Raw genomic sequence first — 17,568 nt, 5'->3', positions numbered from 1 at the left:
GCTGACTACAGTATGTCGGTGGTCGGTAATTTTGAAAAGAATTTACATAAATTCTTCACAGTTATAAACGCACACATGCTATTGGCATATATGGACCAGGCTTTAGCTCCTTGATATCATTCTCATTTCGGATTCATGTTTTTATAATGTTTGGCGTCACACGTGGGTGACTTCCGTTCTCGCCATGGTTTGGGCGAATTTAGCAAAGGTTAAAATCAAGATTTCCCATGAAATTTTGGAGTAAAAGCATTGTGAATGGTCAAAAATTTATAGCCTGTCTAACATTGCTAACCCTGACACAAAAAGCCAACTATATCATCACCATGCAGTGGCCAGTGGCCTTCGGAGTTGTGAATGACATCGTATTGGTCGAGCAATGGCTGCATTCTGCAATGCCTTTTCATCTTCTGACCGTTTTGGCCGACTATCAAGTACTGTGGTAGAAGTAAGGTAATATTCGATAGGCAAAAGATTAACTAAAATTTATTGCCACAGTGACATGTTAAAGTTTCCCAAATGTTTAGTAAATATTTGTTGGATGGAAGCCTTTATATGACATATATGGTTAATGATTTTCGTATATTCACAAATGGCAAGACGTCCATTTAGAGATCTGAGTGAATCAGAGTAATTCTAAACAGTTGATTCGGGATATTGGAACCCGTTCTCCAGTAGTTTGATGCTATAACTAGCGTGACATATGCATGACACTATATATAAGTACTATATATAGGTAATGGTAAAGGTATACAAGCACATGAGTTGTCATATCCTCCTCATCATGCAGAAAGTTTTTAAAGGGCGTTTAATCCCTGCAGGCACAGGTACTTTTTCTATTTTGCTGTCTGAACTTAACACTTCCTCCTCCACATGTACAACCCTTACCAGTCACTAGCCCTCAGGCTCTCACTTGTTCGTCGCTTCATATAGCGACAATAGCGTCCTCGGTTTTTGAAACCTGCACGCCCAAATCAGCAGATCTTCGAAGGGCGTTTCGCCTGCGCTGGAAAGGTTATAGCAAACATCCTTTTATATATATCCCATTTCAATAATTTTTTTAAAAGCGTTTGCTTTCAAATCCCGGGATAGGCGCAAAAACCAATAAAAAATGAGATAACATGATAACAAATGCAAACACAATTAATCTTCCCCTTCCCTAAGCCCTAAGGCCTAAACTACCTTGTTTCACTAGAATAACCGCGATGAATAAGTTCCGCGATTAGTTCAGATCTTATCTCACTTACACAATACAATTAAGTTGAAAGTTGATATCCTGATGATATAAACGGCAACTGAATATCGTACCAAATACGCAGTTTACATTTCCGTTTCATGCTCGCAGTGGCTTGTTCTGGAACTCTCTTATTTTGAATGTCCGTAAAAATGAAGACACACATCGTATTTTTGGTTTTTGCGTAAGTATATTTTACTAATAAATTAACCCTAGCGATTCACTAAATCAGTCATAAGTCGTTGCGTTTAACTACGCATTGCTAGCTATATTACTTGTGCTTCTCTCTCGTGTTTATCGAATATTCACCATAGGAAAAATTTTACGAAGAGGACTTGTCTTTTCCGCTATAGGCTTTTATCCCTCCTGGCAAAGTCGTGTACTGCTTTCAGAGGTACGTTTGATTTTCTTCAACTTTGATACCTAATCTGTCTGCAAGAGTTGTCAAATTGGATAAAAACGGTTGTTAGACCCTTGAAGCAATAGGCTCAAGGACAGCAACGGATTCAGAATTCTCTTAAAAGCTATAAAATTTTGTAGAATGCTCGAGGACCAATCGTCTAGACGTTAGGGTTTTTTAAAAAACGGTAATTTTTATGGAATATGGTTTAGAAAATTAATAAAATGATAAGACACTGAGGTGAAATATGTCGCGCGCGCAATGCTGCGGAAATTAAATTGATAATGGTTTGGTGTTCACTTTCTGCGTAGGAAGTCAGGAAATTTTATCTTTCGTTTTTATTTCACAGAATTATATCAATTTCTCATTTTATCATTTAGAGACAATATTAAGAGCAAGCGTTGCTTAAAAAATAGCTTTGCGTATATGCTTATTATTTACCCGATGTAAAAAATCATGACTCATTCTGAATTGCACATATGGCCTATGGGAAGCGATTCTATTTCAAAAGGGGACAAACAACAAGATAGCCTGCGCGCAGACGCTATATAGTAATAACTTCCGGACGCCAACATTCGGGCTACAAATGTTACGTAGGCTAACAACAAGTGCGCAAATTTAATTGACATGTTTATCAGAACAACGTTGTGGTTGGATATTTGATCTTTAATCATTGAATAAGTCTCTCATGATAGTATGAAAGCTTATGCCTGATAGATTTCTATGCATATAATAAAGATTTATATACACTTCATATACACATGAAAATTATGAGATTCATACGCCAAATATGCTAATCACGGGGAGTTTATATGTACTATTGTGCATAAATTTGTATCCTTAAATGGAAACCAGGTATACATTTGATCAGTATGACCATTATTATTAGTCGTCTGAATTATAACTATAGTTATATTATAGTTATACAAAGCGGAAACTTGGACTTTGTACAGAGTGTACCAGTTAGTGTTACACATGTATTGTATACCAGTGTACCCTGTACTAGTTTACCATGTTTATCAATACTAATAGTGTTATAAGTTGTCTAGCTACTTGCGACAACACAAGTACAAAGATTTTCCACTAGCTTTACACAAGCACCAGTGTTATTAAATGTGTTATAAACTATATACAAGTGTACTGTATAGTAGTATACTAGTGTTATAAACTATGCGCAAATTTAGTGCATACTACTGGTCAGTACTAGTTTATAAACTATGTACAAGTTTAGTGCATACTACTAGATTTATAAACTATGTACTGTAAGTGTATACTACTAATGTTATAAACTATGTACAATTGTAGTGTATACTACACCTGTTATAAACTATGTACAAGTGTAGTGTATACTTCTAGATTTATAGACTATGTACAAGTGTAATGTATACTACTAGTGTTATAAACTATGTACAAGTTTAGTGTATACTACTACTGTTATAAACTATGTACAAGTGTAGTGTATACTTCTAGATTTATAGACTATGTACAAGTGTAATGTATACTACTAGTGTTATAAACTATGTACAAGTTTAGTGTATACTACTAGTGTTATAAACTATGTACAAGTTTAGTGTATACTATTAGTGTTATAAACTATGTACAAGTTTAGTGTATACTACTAGTGTTATAAACTATGTACAAGTTTAGTGTATACTACTACTGTTATAAACTATGTACAAGTGTAGTGTATACTTCTAGATTTATAGACTATGTACAAGTGTAATGTATACTACTAGTGTTATAAACTATGTACAAGTTTAGTGTATACTACTACTGTTATAAAGTATGTTAACCCTGTGGACGTGTAGTGTATGCTACTAGTACTATAAACTAGTATTACAGACCAAGCCATATATGCTCCCCATTGTGACAAATATACAACTATACTTACGACATTCTCATATAAAACAATGTTTCGCCGATAACTTAAATTAAATCATATCTTGTATTCCGCTCAAGATAACAGCAACGGCAACAACAACTTTTATTGTACCCTTCATTCATAAAGACATCATTTAAATTTTTAAACGAAATTAGGGTACGTACTGACTTCCCAAAATGACCATAAAAATGCTAACAATGCCTGGAAGCCAGCTAAGAGAAATATTCAAATAAATTTTGAATATATAGAGTTGGAGTATCGTAATCTTCATGGTGGTTTTGTCGTAAATTGTTATGTCTCAGTAGAAATTCTATATATTATGTGTCATATCTCAGCAGTATTATGTCTCAGCAGGTTCTTCAGAACCCATGATATTACACTGTTTGTTGTAATATGTACTTATAAAGTGATATACTGACAACGCCAACTAGTGTTTCATCTTAATGTGTAGGTAGGTCATGTGGAAAAAGGCATTTGGATGCGCCTGGTACCCTCACAAGTCCTCGCCATCCTAATCTCTACCCTAAAAGTACCGACTGTGAATGGACTATTTCCACTACTCAAGGGAAAATTCTAACACTGCGATTTTCTACTTTTGCTGTAAGTTGCGTGTATATAGCTACATAACTACCCGGTCAGAATCAAGACGATGATCGATGCTTTGTCACACTATAGTACAATAGTACATAAAATTTAAAAGTTGAATTCACAAACGTATATAGATACCGGACTCGTTCTCACATCGCACTATTTTTCGGTCTTCCTTACGCCGGTAAAAACTGATCGGCTTGTTTCTTAGTTTGAACGTCATCCTAGCTGTGAATATGATCGTTTGGAAATTTATGACGGTGATTCCACGTCTGCCAGGAGAATAGGGCGATATTGTGGGAATCAAGTACCAAGTAAACTGGTTTCATCTGGATCAAAAATTCATATCGTCTTTCACTCGGACTCTGGCGTTGAGGCGCGAGGATTCGCCCTGCAATTCACAAGTTCTTACGGTAAGACTGGACTCAAGATAGATTTTTCAAGTATGAAGGTAAACCACAAACCTAACAATATTCTAGAGAACGTAATACCACAAATGGATAAGACATTCATATCACACGTATAATTATATAATTTTAACTGAAACAATGTAGGATGTGACCGTGTCTTCACAAGAGACTCTGGTGAGATAGTATCGCCCAATTTTCCCGGAAACCATCCTCAACCAACTCAGTGTAACTATCGAATTAACGTCACAAGTGGCTGGACAATCCGATTGACTTTTGAAGAATTTCATTTGGAAGACCCAGGTACTTTTTCGCCACTTCTTCGCCGATTATTTTGATCTTGAAGTGTTTGAAATATGACTGAAAATTCAGGAATCTATCTTTCGTTGGTTTAGCCATGAGAAATCCGGAATTTTATTTTCTCACAAAGTAAACAAACCGCGTTTACTTCTTGAAGATTCACAGCAGATTTTAATTCGCATTGCCTTAAGGATTTCGATCCACATCAAGGATATCTATAGTCGACCACCGAACGCACTTGCTAATCTTTGATTACTTCTAGTACTAATATATATTTGTCACTGATTCACTTTTACTTTCTTTCATTTAAACACGTATATTCATCTTCCAAATTTTGATCTATACCGTATATATAGCTACAAGCATTTTTTCGTTTTAGCCAATGGATGTGAATATGATTATGTCGAGGTTTATGACGGTCCTACTGATCAATCCCCGAAATTGGGAAGATATTGTGGTGAAACGAAGCCTATCGTTAGGCCGTCAACCCGGAATCAGATGCTTATCAGATTTGTTGCTGACGCAACTGTAACAAGAACAGGTTTTCGAATAAAATACATCGCAAAAGGTATGCGTAAAGTTCGACCAACAAGGACACGAAATGATACAATTTGTCTTCCACGAGAAATTACCGCGGCTGGAATGTCGAGTCATGCTTTGAGTATTTCCAGGGATTTTGAGAAAGACAATGTCGTTATACCTTGCCCGGATTAACGTTACTACCCCTACACCCCCCACCCGCCCAAGCTTGAATTCAGAGTTTCCCGAAATCATACATACGTATATTGTTTGAAAAGTTCCTCGCGTCTAGAGTTCATGTAGTCTTTTAATTTGTGACCAACGTTTTCACTCGAGGGCCTTGTTTTTTACGGCTTTTGAAGCGCGTCTAGACCCTTAAATCTTAAATCTTGTTTTGGGATAATTGCAGGAGCTTCTACGAATGATATATGTAACAGACCAGCATACACAGGTGACTGTCGTGCTGGCTTTGATCGTTGGTTCTACAACACAGTCACTAAAAAATGTGAGACTTTTATTTATGGTGGCTGTGATTCAAATGGAAATAATTTTGAAACTGAAGCTGAGTGTGCAAGAAAATGCCAGGGTTAGTTTGTTCCGCAACATTACTCATTGCAATGTACTATAGCATAATTACGCATCAACTGTGGTATAACAACTGTTAGAAATAGACAAAGTTTTGACCTAAGGGTGTTTGTGAGGAGAATCGTACTAACTTAAGCAGTTGTTATACTAACATTTGATGCGAAGTTGTTTGAAGACGTGCCACGCTACTTCCTGGAGTATCGCATAACTATAGCATATTAATTGAATATCGCATAACTATAGCATGTTAATTGAATATCGTTTTAGTTCCAAATGTGTCCTTATATTTTTCTGCGATGTACTGCATAGTAGCTATATAGCAGAACAAATAAACAGCTTTTTATTACTTATTGGTGGGTTTCACTAAGCATTTCTATCAGTAATTTACATGAGGATCAGTCCTAAAAGTTTGATTACGTTTCGATGCTTATATTGCACAGTGCACAGCAGCGAGCAACAATGGCAACAACTAACACTCGCGATTACTGCGTCTCAAGTTGGCCCCCACACGTCACACGTGAAATCTAAGAATACTTCATTTAGTATAGTCGATAGTGATTCCCAGTGATACCGTTACATCCAGCTGATTTAAGATGATTACGTCATACAGTAAAGTGCTACGATAAAACTGAATCACCATGTCGGCCAGGAGTTGTCCGCGTTATTTTTATTAATAAAATGTAGTGGGCGCAAAATTCCAATAAAATTTCTAATTGACACTGGCAGTAGCACACTTGTTTAGTTTAATTTATGTTGATTTCAATTTTCAATACTTACCAGTGTTTTTCGTCTCAGGAAGGACAGACGCAGATATTAACGAATGTTCCCGAAGTAACGGGGGATGTGACCAGGCATGTCATAATACATTGGGGAGTTTTTTCTGTTCTTGCTGGAAAGGCTACCGAATTGGGGCTGATGAACGCACGTGTGAAGGTACATTAATTTTACCCAAACTCTTGAAATCTCAAATCTGAAGCTCAAAGACACCCTTTATATCTTCCTTGCACAATTTGTGTACCAAAAACGGTAATGCTGTTGATATTAGAAAATGAGTGTAAATTAGTAGACGAAAAAGACATTGTGATCCTAGTAACTAACCAGCTTACGAATTACGACTGAGATAATTGCTAGGGAGAAAAGTAAACACAGGTTGACAACATCATGCAACGTGTTGACTGCTGCTGCAGATATCTTTGATAAGTGCAATAATTTTGCCCTTGCTTTGAATCGGTAATGAGAGTCGGCTGCATTTTTAGATGTGAATGAATGTTCTCTCGGTCGTGACGTCCATCATTGTGAACACAACTGTACGAATATGCCTGGAGGTCATTATTGCACCTGTTCTCCTGGATTTCGACTAAGTGCCAATGGAAAAACTTGCAATGGTAGGCGAAATACTTTATTGTTACAGTAGTGTCTTCCCTGCATTTGGTGCATGTAAATAGTCACTATACATCACCATACACTTGACATTTCGGATATGTTTAAACTATCAAATTCAGAAAGATATGAATTAAGAAGCACTGATAATAATAAGTTGATTTTGTCAAAGCCAAAAACAAATTCAACGAAACGAACTTTGGGTATGCTGCTGCAAAGGTTTGAAACGAAATAAATAAAAACATGTAAATTATTTTTAACTTATTTGGGTAGATTAGAGTGCATGCATGTGTTACTATTTTTCAGGTGAGAGGGGTACGTGGGTATTTTTTATTGCTTGTAATTACACGGCCTAATGAAAAACAACGATTTTGTATGGTTGATTAGATACCGTGTATAAAGATGTTTTAATAATAAAAATAATAATAATAATTGCACAATGTGGACGCTAAAAATCCACCGTATATTAACTGTAATCCCATACTAGGAATACACAACTTGTCTGAATGTACTTTTTGATAAGTGCATGGAAGACACAACCTTAAGCCGGTACTTTTGTGTTTCAGATATCGATGAATGTATTGTTGGTAGTCTGGGTGTATGTGAACAAGAGTGTATCAATTTGCCGGGAAGTTTTAAATGTTCGTGTTTTCGTGGGTATGAACCGTATCCTGGGAGATCAAAGCGATGCAGAGATATTAACGAATGTGATTTGGATTTGCCTGATTGTCATGCGTGTACTAATCTTGAAGGAAGGTATCTGTTTCGATAACTTGATTTTTCATAGCCTGACATGGTTATTGATCGCTGGTGAATGTTCGCTTGCATCTTCTGAGGCAACGACAGACACTTACAAGTTTAGCTTAATTTTTAAATCTTTATAAATGGTTAAAGATGTGCCACACCTTAAAATGACTTGAGCATACCTTTAGCTAGCTAGGGCATTTAGCAAAATCGTCAATATCAATTCAGATTGTATATATTGATTTACATCTATATCATCATTGTAGTTATCAATGTGAGTGCCGTAGAGGTTTCAACTTGAGCGAGGACAAGAAATCATGTATTGACATTGACGAATGTCTTGTAAATAATGGAGGATGCTCGCAGTTGTGTATCAATCAACCTGGAGATTACAAATGTCATTGTAAAAAAGGGTTTTATCCGACGGACATCCAGTGAGTACTCGTGTGTTGCAAGCAGCAAAGAGCTATCTTTACAGCATACAGGCGAATCGTATTGCAATAGGTTTAACATTTATCGTTCTACAGTATTGCACTAAACTTGTATTTAAACTTTCTAAAAATGTTTTAAAACCCCGCGTAGATCGATAAACTGCGAAGATATAGATGAGTGCTCTGGCAATAACGGCAAAGGAAACTGTTCATACCAGTGTAGCAATTCCATTGGTTCATTCAACTGCTCATGTCCAGATGGCTATGAACTAGGGGATGATCAGTTGACTTGTTTCGATATCGATGAATGCTTAGTGAATAATGGCGGATGTAATCAGAAATGTGTTAACTTGCCTGCATCTTATGAATGCGCTTGTTATGATGGTTATAACGAGATTGGTAAAAATGGAAGTGATGTTGTATGCAGAGATATAGGTAAGACCATGGCGTGATAACTTTCAAACTCAAATCCCATCTATTATTGTTTTATTAACTATTTGCACTGAGTTAGATTTAAACTCAATCATTGATATATTTTTCTAACTGGATACTCCCTTCAGTACTCAGTCATCTGATATATTTTTCTAACTCGCTCTTCCCTTTGAGAATGGACCTTTCCCTTTGAGAATGGACCTTTCCCTTGTAGGCCCAAATTGTACAATTTACGTTTTGCCTTGTTAATCATGGTATTTTATGCGTAGTTATTCCTATATAGTGTTATATGCTATATAATAATTACAAATTAGATCAAATTTGTCACGTGGAGATCAGAACAATTAATCATAATCGCATGCAATTCACGGGCGTTGTGAACTGCATGAATTAATCATCTTTGAAACTGTAGCCGAAATATTATGAATTCAGTTATCTCCAAATAACACCTCGTACTGACTGTTTAGATGAATGCACTACTGGACGCCACGAGTGTGATACTAGGCTTGGCGCAACATGTCTCAATACAATTGGAAATTACTCCTGCGTTTGTCCAAGTGGTTATCTTGCTGACTGGAACAAATGTGTCGGTGAGTTGAAGTGTTGAACGCTGTCTGAACTAAACCTCCGTCGCAGAGGCTGCGTTGTTTTCTCTCCAACAAAGTAAAGTGGCATCTGCTGAATTTATCAACCGAGATTTCAAAGTTCTGGTGTTTATAATATGCCCTCAAACCTAGAAATCCTTTATCTTCTAAAGAAATACTTTGCCAACGCCACCCAAGCGAGAATTTTAGCCCCGATCTCGAAATTCTCTGCGCGCGGCCCTCCTGATAATGTTTGCAGTATTATCAGTGTTGTTGTTTCCTTATTTAGATATTAACGAATGCCTTGATGTGAATAAACATGGCTGTCACCATGTTTGTAAAAACACTCCTGGAAGGTTCGTTTTAACCCCCCCCCCCTCCCGAATATGACATGGTCGTGCATGATCATTGGTGATAGTTTTGCAGAGCCAATCAGACTTCGTGTCAGATTTTTGCAGAGCCAATCAGGTCTTCCACGTGTGACGTCTCATGAGAAAGGTCTATTGCACGGGGTGCCCTTTTAATATAATTTTCACAAGTAACTTGGTGCTTTTAGCAGAACCCGTTTAAGGTAAGGCGGATTTTGATATATGTGTTTTTTGTTTTGTTTAGTTTCTATTGTACGTGCTTGGAAGGATATTCTCTGCTCCCCAACACGAAAATCTGTGCAGGTAGCTACAGTATATAATATAGAATTCCTTTCAAACTTTTTATAGAGGAATTCTAACTCATAATTTCAACATGTAATTCTAACAAATTGCGTTGTGGCTGAGAGCTTTTTGTGCTGGTTAGTCGCGTATATAAATCAACTACATTTAAAGACGTCGCGTTAATCCTCAGTTAACATTTCTGTTCGTTTTAGACATAAACGAGTGCGCTGATTCACCATGTTCTCATGGGTGCGTTAATTTTGTTGGGAGCTTTTACTGTGAGTGCAACAGAGGCTTTCAGCTTGGTAATGACAGCAGAACCTGTGAAGGTATGCATTTCCTTAAAATTCGATTAGTTTCTTGGATTTTCGGTCACGTTTAATGGTTACATCTCTGATGTCGTTGAACTTTAAAAACTAACACAAGTGTTAGCATCAATGGCTGGTTTCCTGCCAGCAGTATTTTCTTAATTTATATATACATTGATTTATATATACATTGAATAATTCAATGAACGCCGTCTATACAGTGATTGTGAAGGATATAAAAAGAAAGTAATACTGTACGTAATTGCCAAAGAAACTATATAAGCAATATCTTCAGAAATATGCATGCACATTCATTATCGGTTATTTCAATAACACATATATGCTACTATTTTTCATATACTGCACAAGATGTGCATATGTTGCAAGCTTGGATATAACCCCGGTGTATTGCTGAGTCCGATGATTGACCAATTTTAGATATAAATGAATGTGAAATCGCCAATGGTCTTTGTGCTCATAACTGTATCAATACGAACGGAAGGTACTTATACGGCTGTTTTATATTTCGTTAAACCAGTAACTCCCTGAACCGTTAACTCCGGAAACTCGCGCAACTTCTTATAGGCTGCGTCACTGAAAACCAAGCACCAATCTTGCCTGTTCAAAAATATGCGGATTGCGCGTTTTGACCAGGTCATGTTATGGGACTAATGTTGTTGCATTGATATGCAGGAAATCTATTGTTTTCGACAGGGACCGGTTGTATCAAGCCCGTTTGGCTTAAACGGTGGTTAAGTTCAAAAAGACAACAGGTCTACGGTCTACCGTTTTATTCAACAAGCAAACAAAATGTTTTCAACCTTAATACAACGACACGGTTTACAACTACATATTCAGTGCATGATATTCTAGTTGACTAATTCAAGAGAGATGTAAGAGCTAGTGTTATTTAATTTTGACTTATCCATCGTTTAAGCTAAACGGGCTTGATACAACCGACCCCAGACCATATGTCTCTATTGTTTATACATAAAATGGTCCGGCAACTCTCTCTTTCTACTTTTACTGTCTGGGAACAACCAACTAACCGCAAAAAATTAAACAATCAACCAACTACTTACTTGTATACAGCCATTTAAATTAGTCTAATGTGTTCTGTTTTCCGGCAGCCACAAATGCGAATGTCGCCATGGCTACAACTCATTGAACAAGGGATTAGTTTGTAAAGGTGTGTGTAACTTTATTTTATCATTCGTTTGTTTTAAAAAATATTAATTTTCGTGCTTCGAAATTCAACCAAGACATGTGCCATGCTTTTTTCGCAATCGTTTTCAATAACTATAAACTATATAAGCATGGATTTTGCAGATATTAACGAGTGTTTGGAGGAGACAGCATGCTGTGATAGTTTATGTAACAACCGTGATGGTGGATATTCATGCAGCTGTCTCGATGGTCATTTCTTGTCAAAAGATAATTGTACTTGCCAAGGTAATGAATGGGTAACGTATAGTTACCGTAGTTAGTCGTATAGTTACAATTTGTTGAAGTGGGCAAGGGCCAGGGAGGTAAGGGCATAATTTGGGCAGCCAACTTCGGCAGCCAAAAGGCGTGCAGTTTTACCGGGAAAATTGTTTACTGTCGCTCAAAAAGTTAGAAACATATCACTTTATATTAATCATGCAATCTTTTGAAATTTTTTAGATAGAAACGAATGCATGACGAACAATGGTGGCTGTGAGCACATCTGCAACAACACAAAAGGTGGATTTAGGTTGGTACTATTATATTAATAGCTACAGAAAATATAATACATATTGGTATTTCACAATATTTTTTTCCTATTTCTGAGAATTAAAAATATCTGGGTTCCCCTGTATTTGCTTTAAATCGTTATTTGATAGATATAGATTATAATCCAGCGTCTTCACTTCCATGGAAATTTCCTTAGAAAAGTTTGACTCCTTCGAGGGGAGGGAGGAATATTTAATATATTCTTTTCAAATTTTCTTTGTCTCAGTTTGTTCAAAACATCCTTCCCCAAGTAAAAAGTATGCATATTTCAATTGTGAGAGCCCTGTTATAATTCCCTCATACATATCGTCAATTTCAGTTGTTCATGCCGTCCTGGGTATCAAAAAGATCCAAATGATGCAAGCCGTTGTCTGGATATAAACGAATGTGAAAGGGTTAGTTAAGTGCACTTAATGGTTCAAAAATCCCATATTGCATTGGGTATAAATCTCAAATTGATATTTAATTATTGTTTTTGAATTGGGCATGCTAGGAAAATGGAGGTTGCTCTCAAATATGCAACAACACTGAGGGAAGCCACGAATGTCATTGCAGACCAATATTCAAATTAGCAGCTGACGGAAAGACTTGTGATCGTAAGGAAAAAAAATAGTTATATTCATAAGATGCTATATATATTCACAAGACTCAAAAAGTCTTGTCTTGGCTAAAATATATTAGTTTCAGCATGCAAATTTACTCAATTTACGCTTATGTAATATAACTTTAGACCATAAACTTGTTCATTTGCCCTGCAGCCTTGCTATCATAAATTTAGTCGTATAGTTGTCGTGAATATTTCTACTGTAGATTGCCCAACCTGTGAGACGTTTGAAAGTGTAATCAACATCATTGAGCAACTTCAGCTTGAGGTAACAGTTTTTGCATATACTTCAGCGGCCGTTAATATGTGATATCTGAAAAATTTTCCATCTAAATCCATTTTCCGGACTAAATTATAATATTATCTCTACTAATTTATATCAATCACATTATTGCGAAGGTGAAGGCTCTTCAAGACTGGAAATCTCGTTCTTCTGCTCAAAGCAACGAATGTGTTTACAAAGGAAAGACGTATAAAAACAGTGATGATTGGAGGGACGGTGATTGTCGTAGGTGCTTATGTCAGGTAAAAACAATTTGTGTTTCTCGATATATCATCTATAGTTATTCTATGATTGTATCTAATTATTATATGATGTAGAAATATCTATTTATTATGCAACATTAGGACAAAAGAATAAAGTGATAACTAGGAATGAATGGAATAAAACCGTCCTTATATAATTCGCGACAAACGTCTAGGAGTATCGCTAACTATTTCAAGCTCTTTATTTTGTACTATTATTTAACACATTAGGATGGTCAGGTGATATGTTTTCAAGATAAGGATTGTTTCCAATCAGGTAAAAAAATGAGTTTGTACTAGCATAGAAAGTTTCACATTCACATAGATTAACCCTTTTCAGGGGAAAGCTACAACCCCTCCGCCTTCCCCCCGTCCCGAGAGATATACGATAATCTTCACCCATTTCTTATTCAAATCTCTTTTTAGATTCTTCGCAGAAATCACCATAGAAATGTATGCATATTACAGATAATTGATTATAATAACCGCCTACTGAATAGATGAGATTAAATTGATGTCTATTTTAGACATTTAGGGAAAAGTATTGGCTGTGACGTAGTGTGTCGACAAGCTGTGTTCCTGATTGGCCGACTGGCCTCTGTGACTATATTCTCTGTCCGAAACTATGTCATATAAGCGTACTTTGAAGTCTGTAATTCGCTCTTCTTCACTTCTACCTTTCTTTGTTTCTCAATGGCAATGGTTTCACTATGTCTATGAGTATGACTGTTTTCATAATGATAAACATGCACAATTAATAGTACTACGCTTTTAAACAATTAATAGTACTACGCTTTTAAACGTGTTAGCTGTAGTACAGTGCAGTAAAAGACATGCAAGGACAAACTGGAATGTGAATTTTACACAATATAGGATCATAAGCATGTTAAAAGTGCGCGGGCACGAGGCAACGTTAGGCATACATTAAGTGAACATTTCTTCACAGTGTGCGCGCGTCCTGACTCCTCAGCTATCGGCTCAACAGTTGCGAATGCCAATCGCCTAAAATGAATTAACTGATTAACAGTGGGTTCAAACACATTTAAATTTAAGAAACATTGCATTTATTACTTTTTCAGCGGTCAACAAATCATTTAAACGGCACCGAAAAAAGTGGGTAAATGGGTCATTCCTGCAGGACACAGACAGAAATATCGGGCCAAAAATCCGCTAAATACGATGATTGGGCTAAAAATCTGCTCAACATGCTCATGTTGAATATTCGACCCCGATAGCATGCGTGCCAGAAAATGCAGAATATGACACCGCACACTTGAGGAAACAGCTCAGCTAACAGTCACGAGTGACGTTCAGCTTAGTTGTTTCCTCCACCGGGCTTTATACACATCATTAAATGTTGTAGCACAAATATGTTTATCCTTTGCGGAAGTTTGTTGCCCGTACTCTACGTTTAACAACTTATTTCTTCTCTCTTGAATGTCTTCCCGTTTTGTTTAATCATTGCAGATTATGCCACTGAAACTTTGAGAAAAAGGAAAGAGTTAACTAAAGTTAAAAGAGAAAGTATGGAATATATACACACTTCGTGAAACGTTGCACTGTTACCGCTCTGTAGAACTTAAAGTATAATATAGATAGAGACCAATATCTGGGGGTTAATGAAAGTCTTACTGTAATAATTCATAATTAATGTAGTTTATATGTTGAGATTCATCAGTATAAAGGATTTGTGAATGTCTGGCAACTTAGCAAAACAACAACACAATGAAACATTTTTGTGGCATAAATTGGGCAGGAAGCGCGCGAAAAAAGGTCTAGAGGCTCTAATTAACCTAAGTTTTACCTAACAGGAGGACCTCTAAGTTGCAGAGGGTGTGGGCCAGCTCTGTGCATGTTCAGTGAGTTGAGACCTGATGATCCAGGGACCACCATTAGTATACTATGACACTAAGCTAGGGCACTCAAAACCCGACAGAGCATGGTTTTTCTAAAGGAACAGGCGGTGAGGCAGACCCCTGCATGTTCAGATTCCGTCGGTTCGAACTAAAATATGATAAGCAAACAGACTAACTATGCTATAACATGAGTATTATTAGCGTGCAATATGACCACTAAACCGATTTTAGCAGCGTTTATCGAAACACTTAGCGCAGGTTTTGGTGCGCGAGGGTGCGTTACATGCGTACACTAGACAAATGAGTTATATACACCGATTACAACAGATTCTTAATCATGCATGAAATAAAGCGCAGATTATTAATCCTTTTGTGTGAAACATTTAGCGGAACAATTGCTAACTGAAACAACGTATTATCTATGTACTTACTTTGGTTTGCAGAAGCACCAACTTTAACTAAAATACGCGTAGACATATAGCTTTGATCGAGGTAGAATACAGATAGAAATTTTGTCTCACAATGTGAATAGAACTGTAGCACAAACCTTTGTTTTCTTACAAGCGGAATAATCACCCCCCCCCCCCACCGTGGAATAAGCGTATAAATAGATATTGTTATTCGCGGGCTACCACATTCGAGACTCAACGTTTGTGAGTGACCTAAGCTAGGCAGGCTGTTCTTGGGTAGAATGAACCGGATTTTGAAAAACATAGAAACCGCGATGTGTTTTTGTGGCTGACATAGCGTGGCTAGGCAGGGCTACCGCATGCATTGCGCATTTGCATGCTAACCAAATTTACGCGTTTGATGTAAATCTTCGCGCTGAAACGGAAAAGAACAACTTGTTTTTGCCAGAAAGTCTTTTATGGAATGATAAATTGAACGACCTTCCGTTTCGAAACCAACAGTGACTCTAGGTCAGGTCATCAGGTCGCGTTTTCGACCAGAATGACCTGTAAAAAAGCACTTTACGTGGTGAGGTGTTGTCCAGGAAGACAGCACTTCCTGCCATTGTTTAATCACTGCAATTCATCCCTGCAGAAAAAGGGGGCCATTGCCCATTATTTTTTTACGGGTGAAGGGAAAGACAGTCAGGGGAGTTCGATTGGCCATTACACGAGTTTGCATCAGTTGTTCACGTGCCAACAGTCATTCAAGATGCCAGAGTTCGGTCAGATTTTGGACTATATATAACTATTAACATGGCTGGTAAAGACTGCCTTGTTCTATTCAGGCTATGATCTTGTCCGAGCTAAAATTAAATTTTTCGCAGAGCTGGCGTTCCAGTCTTATTTGAGTACACTGAGTCAACCTAATACCCGAATACTCAGGAGATGGGTCAAGAGTCAGGTGGGCAGCCTTTTCTTTTCGTTGCTATACAAAAGACTAATTGACTTTGTTGAAAAAAATGATATCTTAAACAAGAGTCAACATGGATTTAGAAGAAACAGGTCAACAGAACATACTATCATTGAACTTACAGATAAAGTGGCTAGGGCTATTGATGAAGGAAAATATACAGCTGGCATTTTCCTTGATCCATCAAAAGCTTTCGATACCATCGATCACAGGATTCTGATTGGGAAACTTGAGTATTATGTGATCCGAGGTGTAACAAAATATTGCTTTGAAAGCTATCTAAATAATAGGAATCAAGTACTTAAATTTAATTCAGTTCAATCTTCAGAAAAATGTTTGCTGACAGGTGTACCACAGAGTTCAATACTTGGACTACTACTCTTCATTTTACTAGTGATACATAAATGATATTAAAAATTGCATCAAAGTTGTTTCAATTCTTTTATTTGCGGATGATACAAGTGTATTGCATGGTCATTCCAACATTAAATGCTTCAAGAAACACTTCAAATCCGGAGATGAATAAAATTGCTGAATGGCTGAGTTCAGTACAACAGGAACGAAATTAATAGTATTTAAATGTGCAAATAAAGGGGAAAATGTATATATATATATATATATATATATATATATATATATACAGGGTGTATCAAAACAATGTCCCAAATGTAAAATTTTCGTTTTTCAGAATATTTTGCAAAATTTGGCAAATTTTTGTGTTCCTAGAGATAGTTAAGACATATCTGGTATACCTAGGCCAAGTTTGGTTTTTCATTAACAAAATTATGTTACCGGGCCGGGGGGGGGGTGGTTCCTTTCCACTGATATTCAGTGACTGCTGATATTTAGAGGGCTTGCGCGCGAAAATGTGAAGCTGAAATTGAGATATTATTTAGCTGTCTAAAAGTAGGAAAGCTTTGAACTTTCGCACTAATACAATTGATTTTCAATCAGCGCTATTGTAGTTCTTTCAGCGCTATTGAAATACCAATCATTCTTTAAAATGTTCTTCTTTTTTCTTTAAA

General features: G+C 36.8%; 1 protein-coding gene across 3 annotated transcripts; it reads left to right on the top strand.

The window, feature by feature from the left end:
- The first annotated feature begins 176 nt into the window (after positions 1–176).
- On the top strand, positions 177–15,706 carry LOC114526224 (fibrillin-2-like). Of its 3 annotated transcripts, none has more exons than XM_028547762.1 (28): positions 177–450; positions 1,343–1,415; positions 1,585–1,625; positions 3,965–4,113; positions 4,313–4,514; positions 4,656–4,811; positions 5,188–5,376; positions 5,737–5,913; positions 6,708–6,845; positions 7,169–7,297; positions 7,859–8,048; positions 8,303–8,470; positions 8,619–8,902; positions 9,367–9,489; positions 9,773–9,839; positions 10,096–10,154; positions 10,346–10,462; positions 10,880–10,943; positions 11,572–11,630; positions 11,771–11,893; positions 12,107–12,176; positions 12,516–12,591; positions 12,690–12,792; positions 13,007–13,068; positions 13,200–13,325; positions 13,557–13,602; positions 13,752–13,778; positions 14,793–15,706. In XM_028547762.1, the coding sequence occupies exons 2-27, from the start codon at positions 1,372–1,374 to the stop codon at positions 13,772–13,774; spliced, it is 2,985 nt and encodes a 994-aa protein (XP_028403563.1). In that variant the 5' UTR covers positions 177–450; positions 1,343–1,371; the 3' UTR covers positions 13,775–13,778; positions 14,793–15,706. The 3 variants fall into 3 exon arrangements, with proteins under 3 accessions (XP_028403563.1, XP_028403571.1, XP_028403552.1); XM_028547770.1 differs by lacking the exon at positions 177–450 and adding an exon at positions 734–824; XM_028547751.1 differs by lacking the exon at positions 177–450 and having other exon boundaries at positions 855–1,415.
- The last annotated feature ends 1,862 nt before the right edge of the window (positions 15,707–17,568 follow it).

The sequence above is a fragment of the Dendronephthya gigantea genome, unplaced genomic scaffold, assembly GCF_004324835.1.
Source record: "Dendronephthya gigantea isolate DGI-Jeju-01 unplaced genomic scaffold, DenGig_1.0 000001F, whole genome shotgun sequence".
Classification (NCBI taxonomy): Eukaryota; Metazoa; Cnidaria; class Anthozoa; order Malacalcyonacea; family Nephtheidae; genus Dendronephthya; species Dendronephthya gigantea.
Note: the sequence above shows the minus strand (reverse complement) of the source record. Positions and strands in the feature narration are given on the sequence as shown.

What these genes read in the sequence shown, in the direction of transcription:
- LOC114526224 (XM_028547762.1), top strand. Translation starts at nt 1,372, where the DNA reads ATGTCCGTAAAAATGAAGACACACATCGTATTTTTGGTTTTTGC. An exon ending in TGTACTAATCTTGAAGGAAG is followed by an intron (nt 8,049 to 8,302) that starts GTATCTGTTTCG and finishes TCATCATTGTAG; the next exon opens with TTATCAATGTGAGTGCCGTA. An exon ending in GTCGTAGGTGCTTATGTCAG is followed by an intron (nt 13,326 to 13,556) that starts GTAAAAACAATT and finishes TTAACACATTAG; the next exon opens with GATGGTCAGGTGATATGTTT.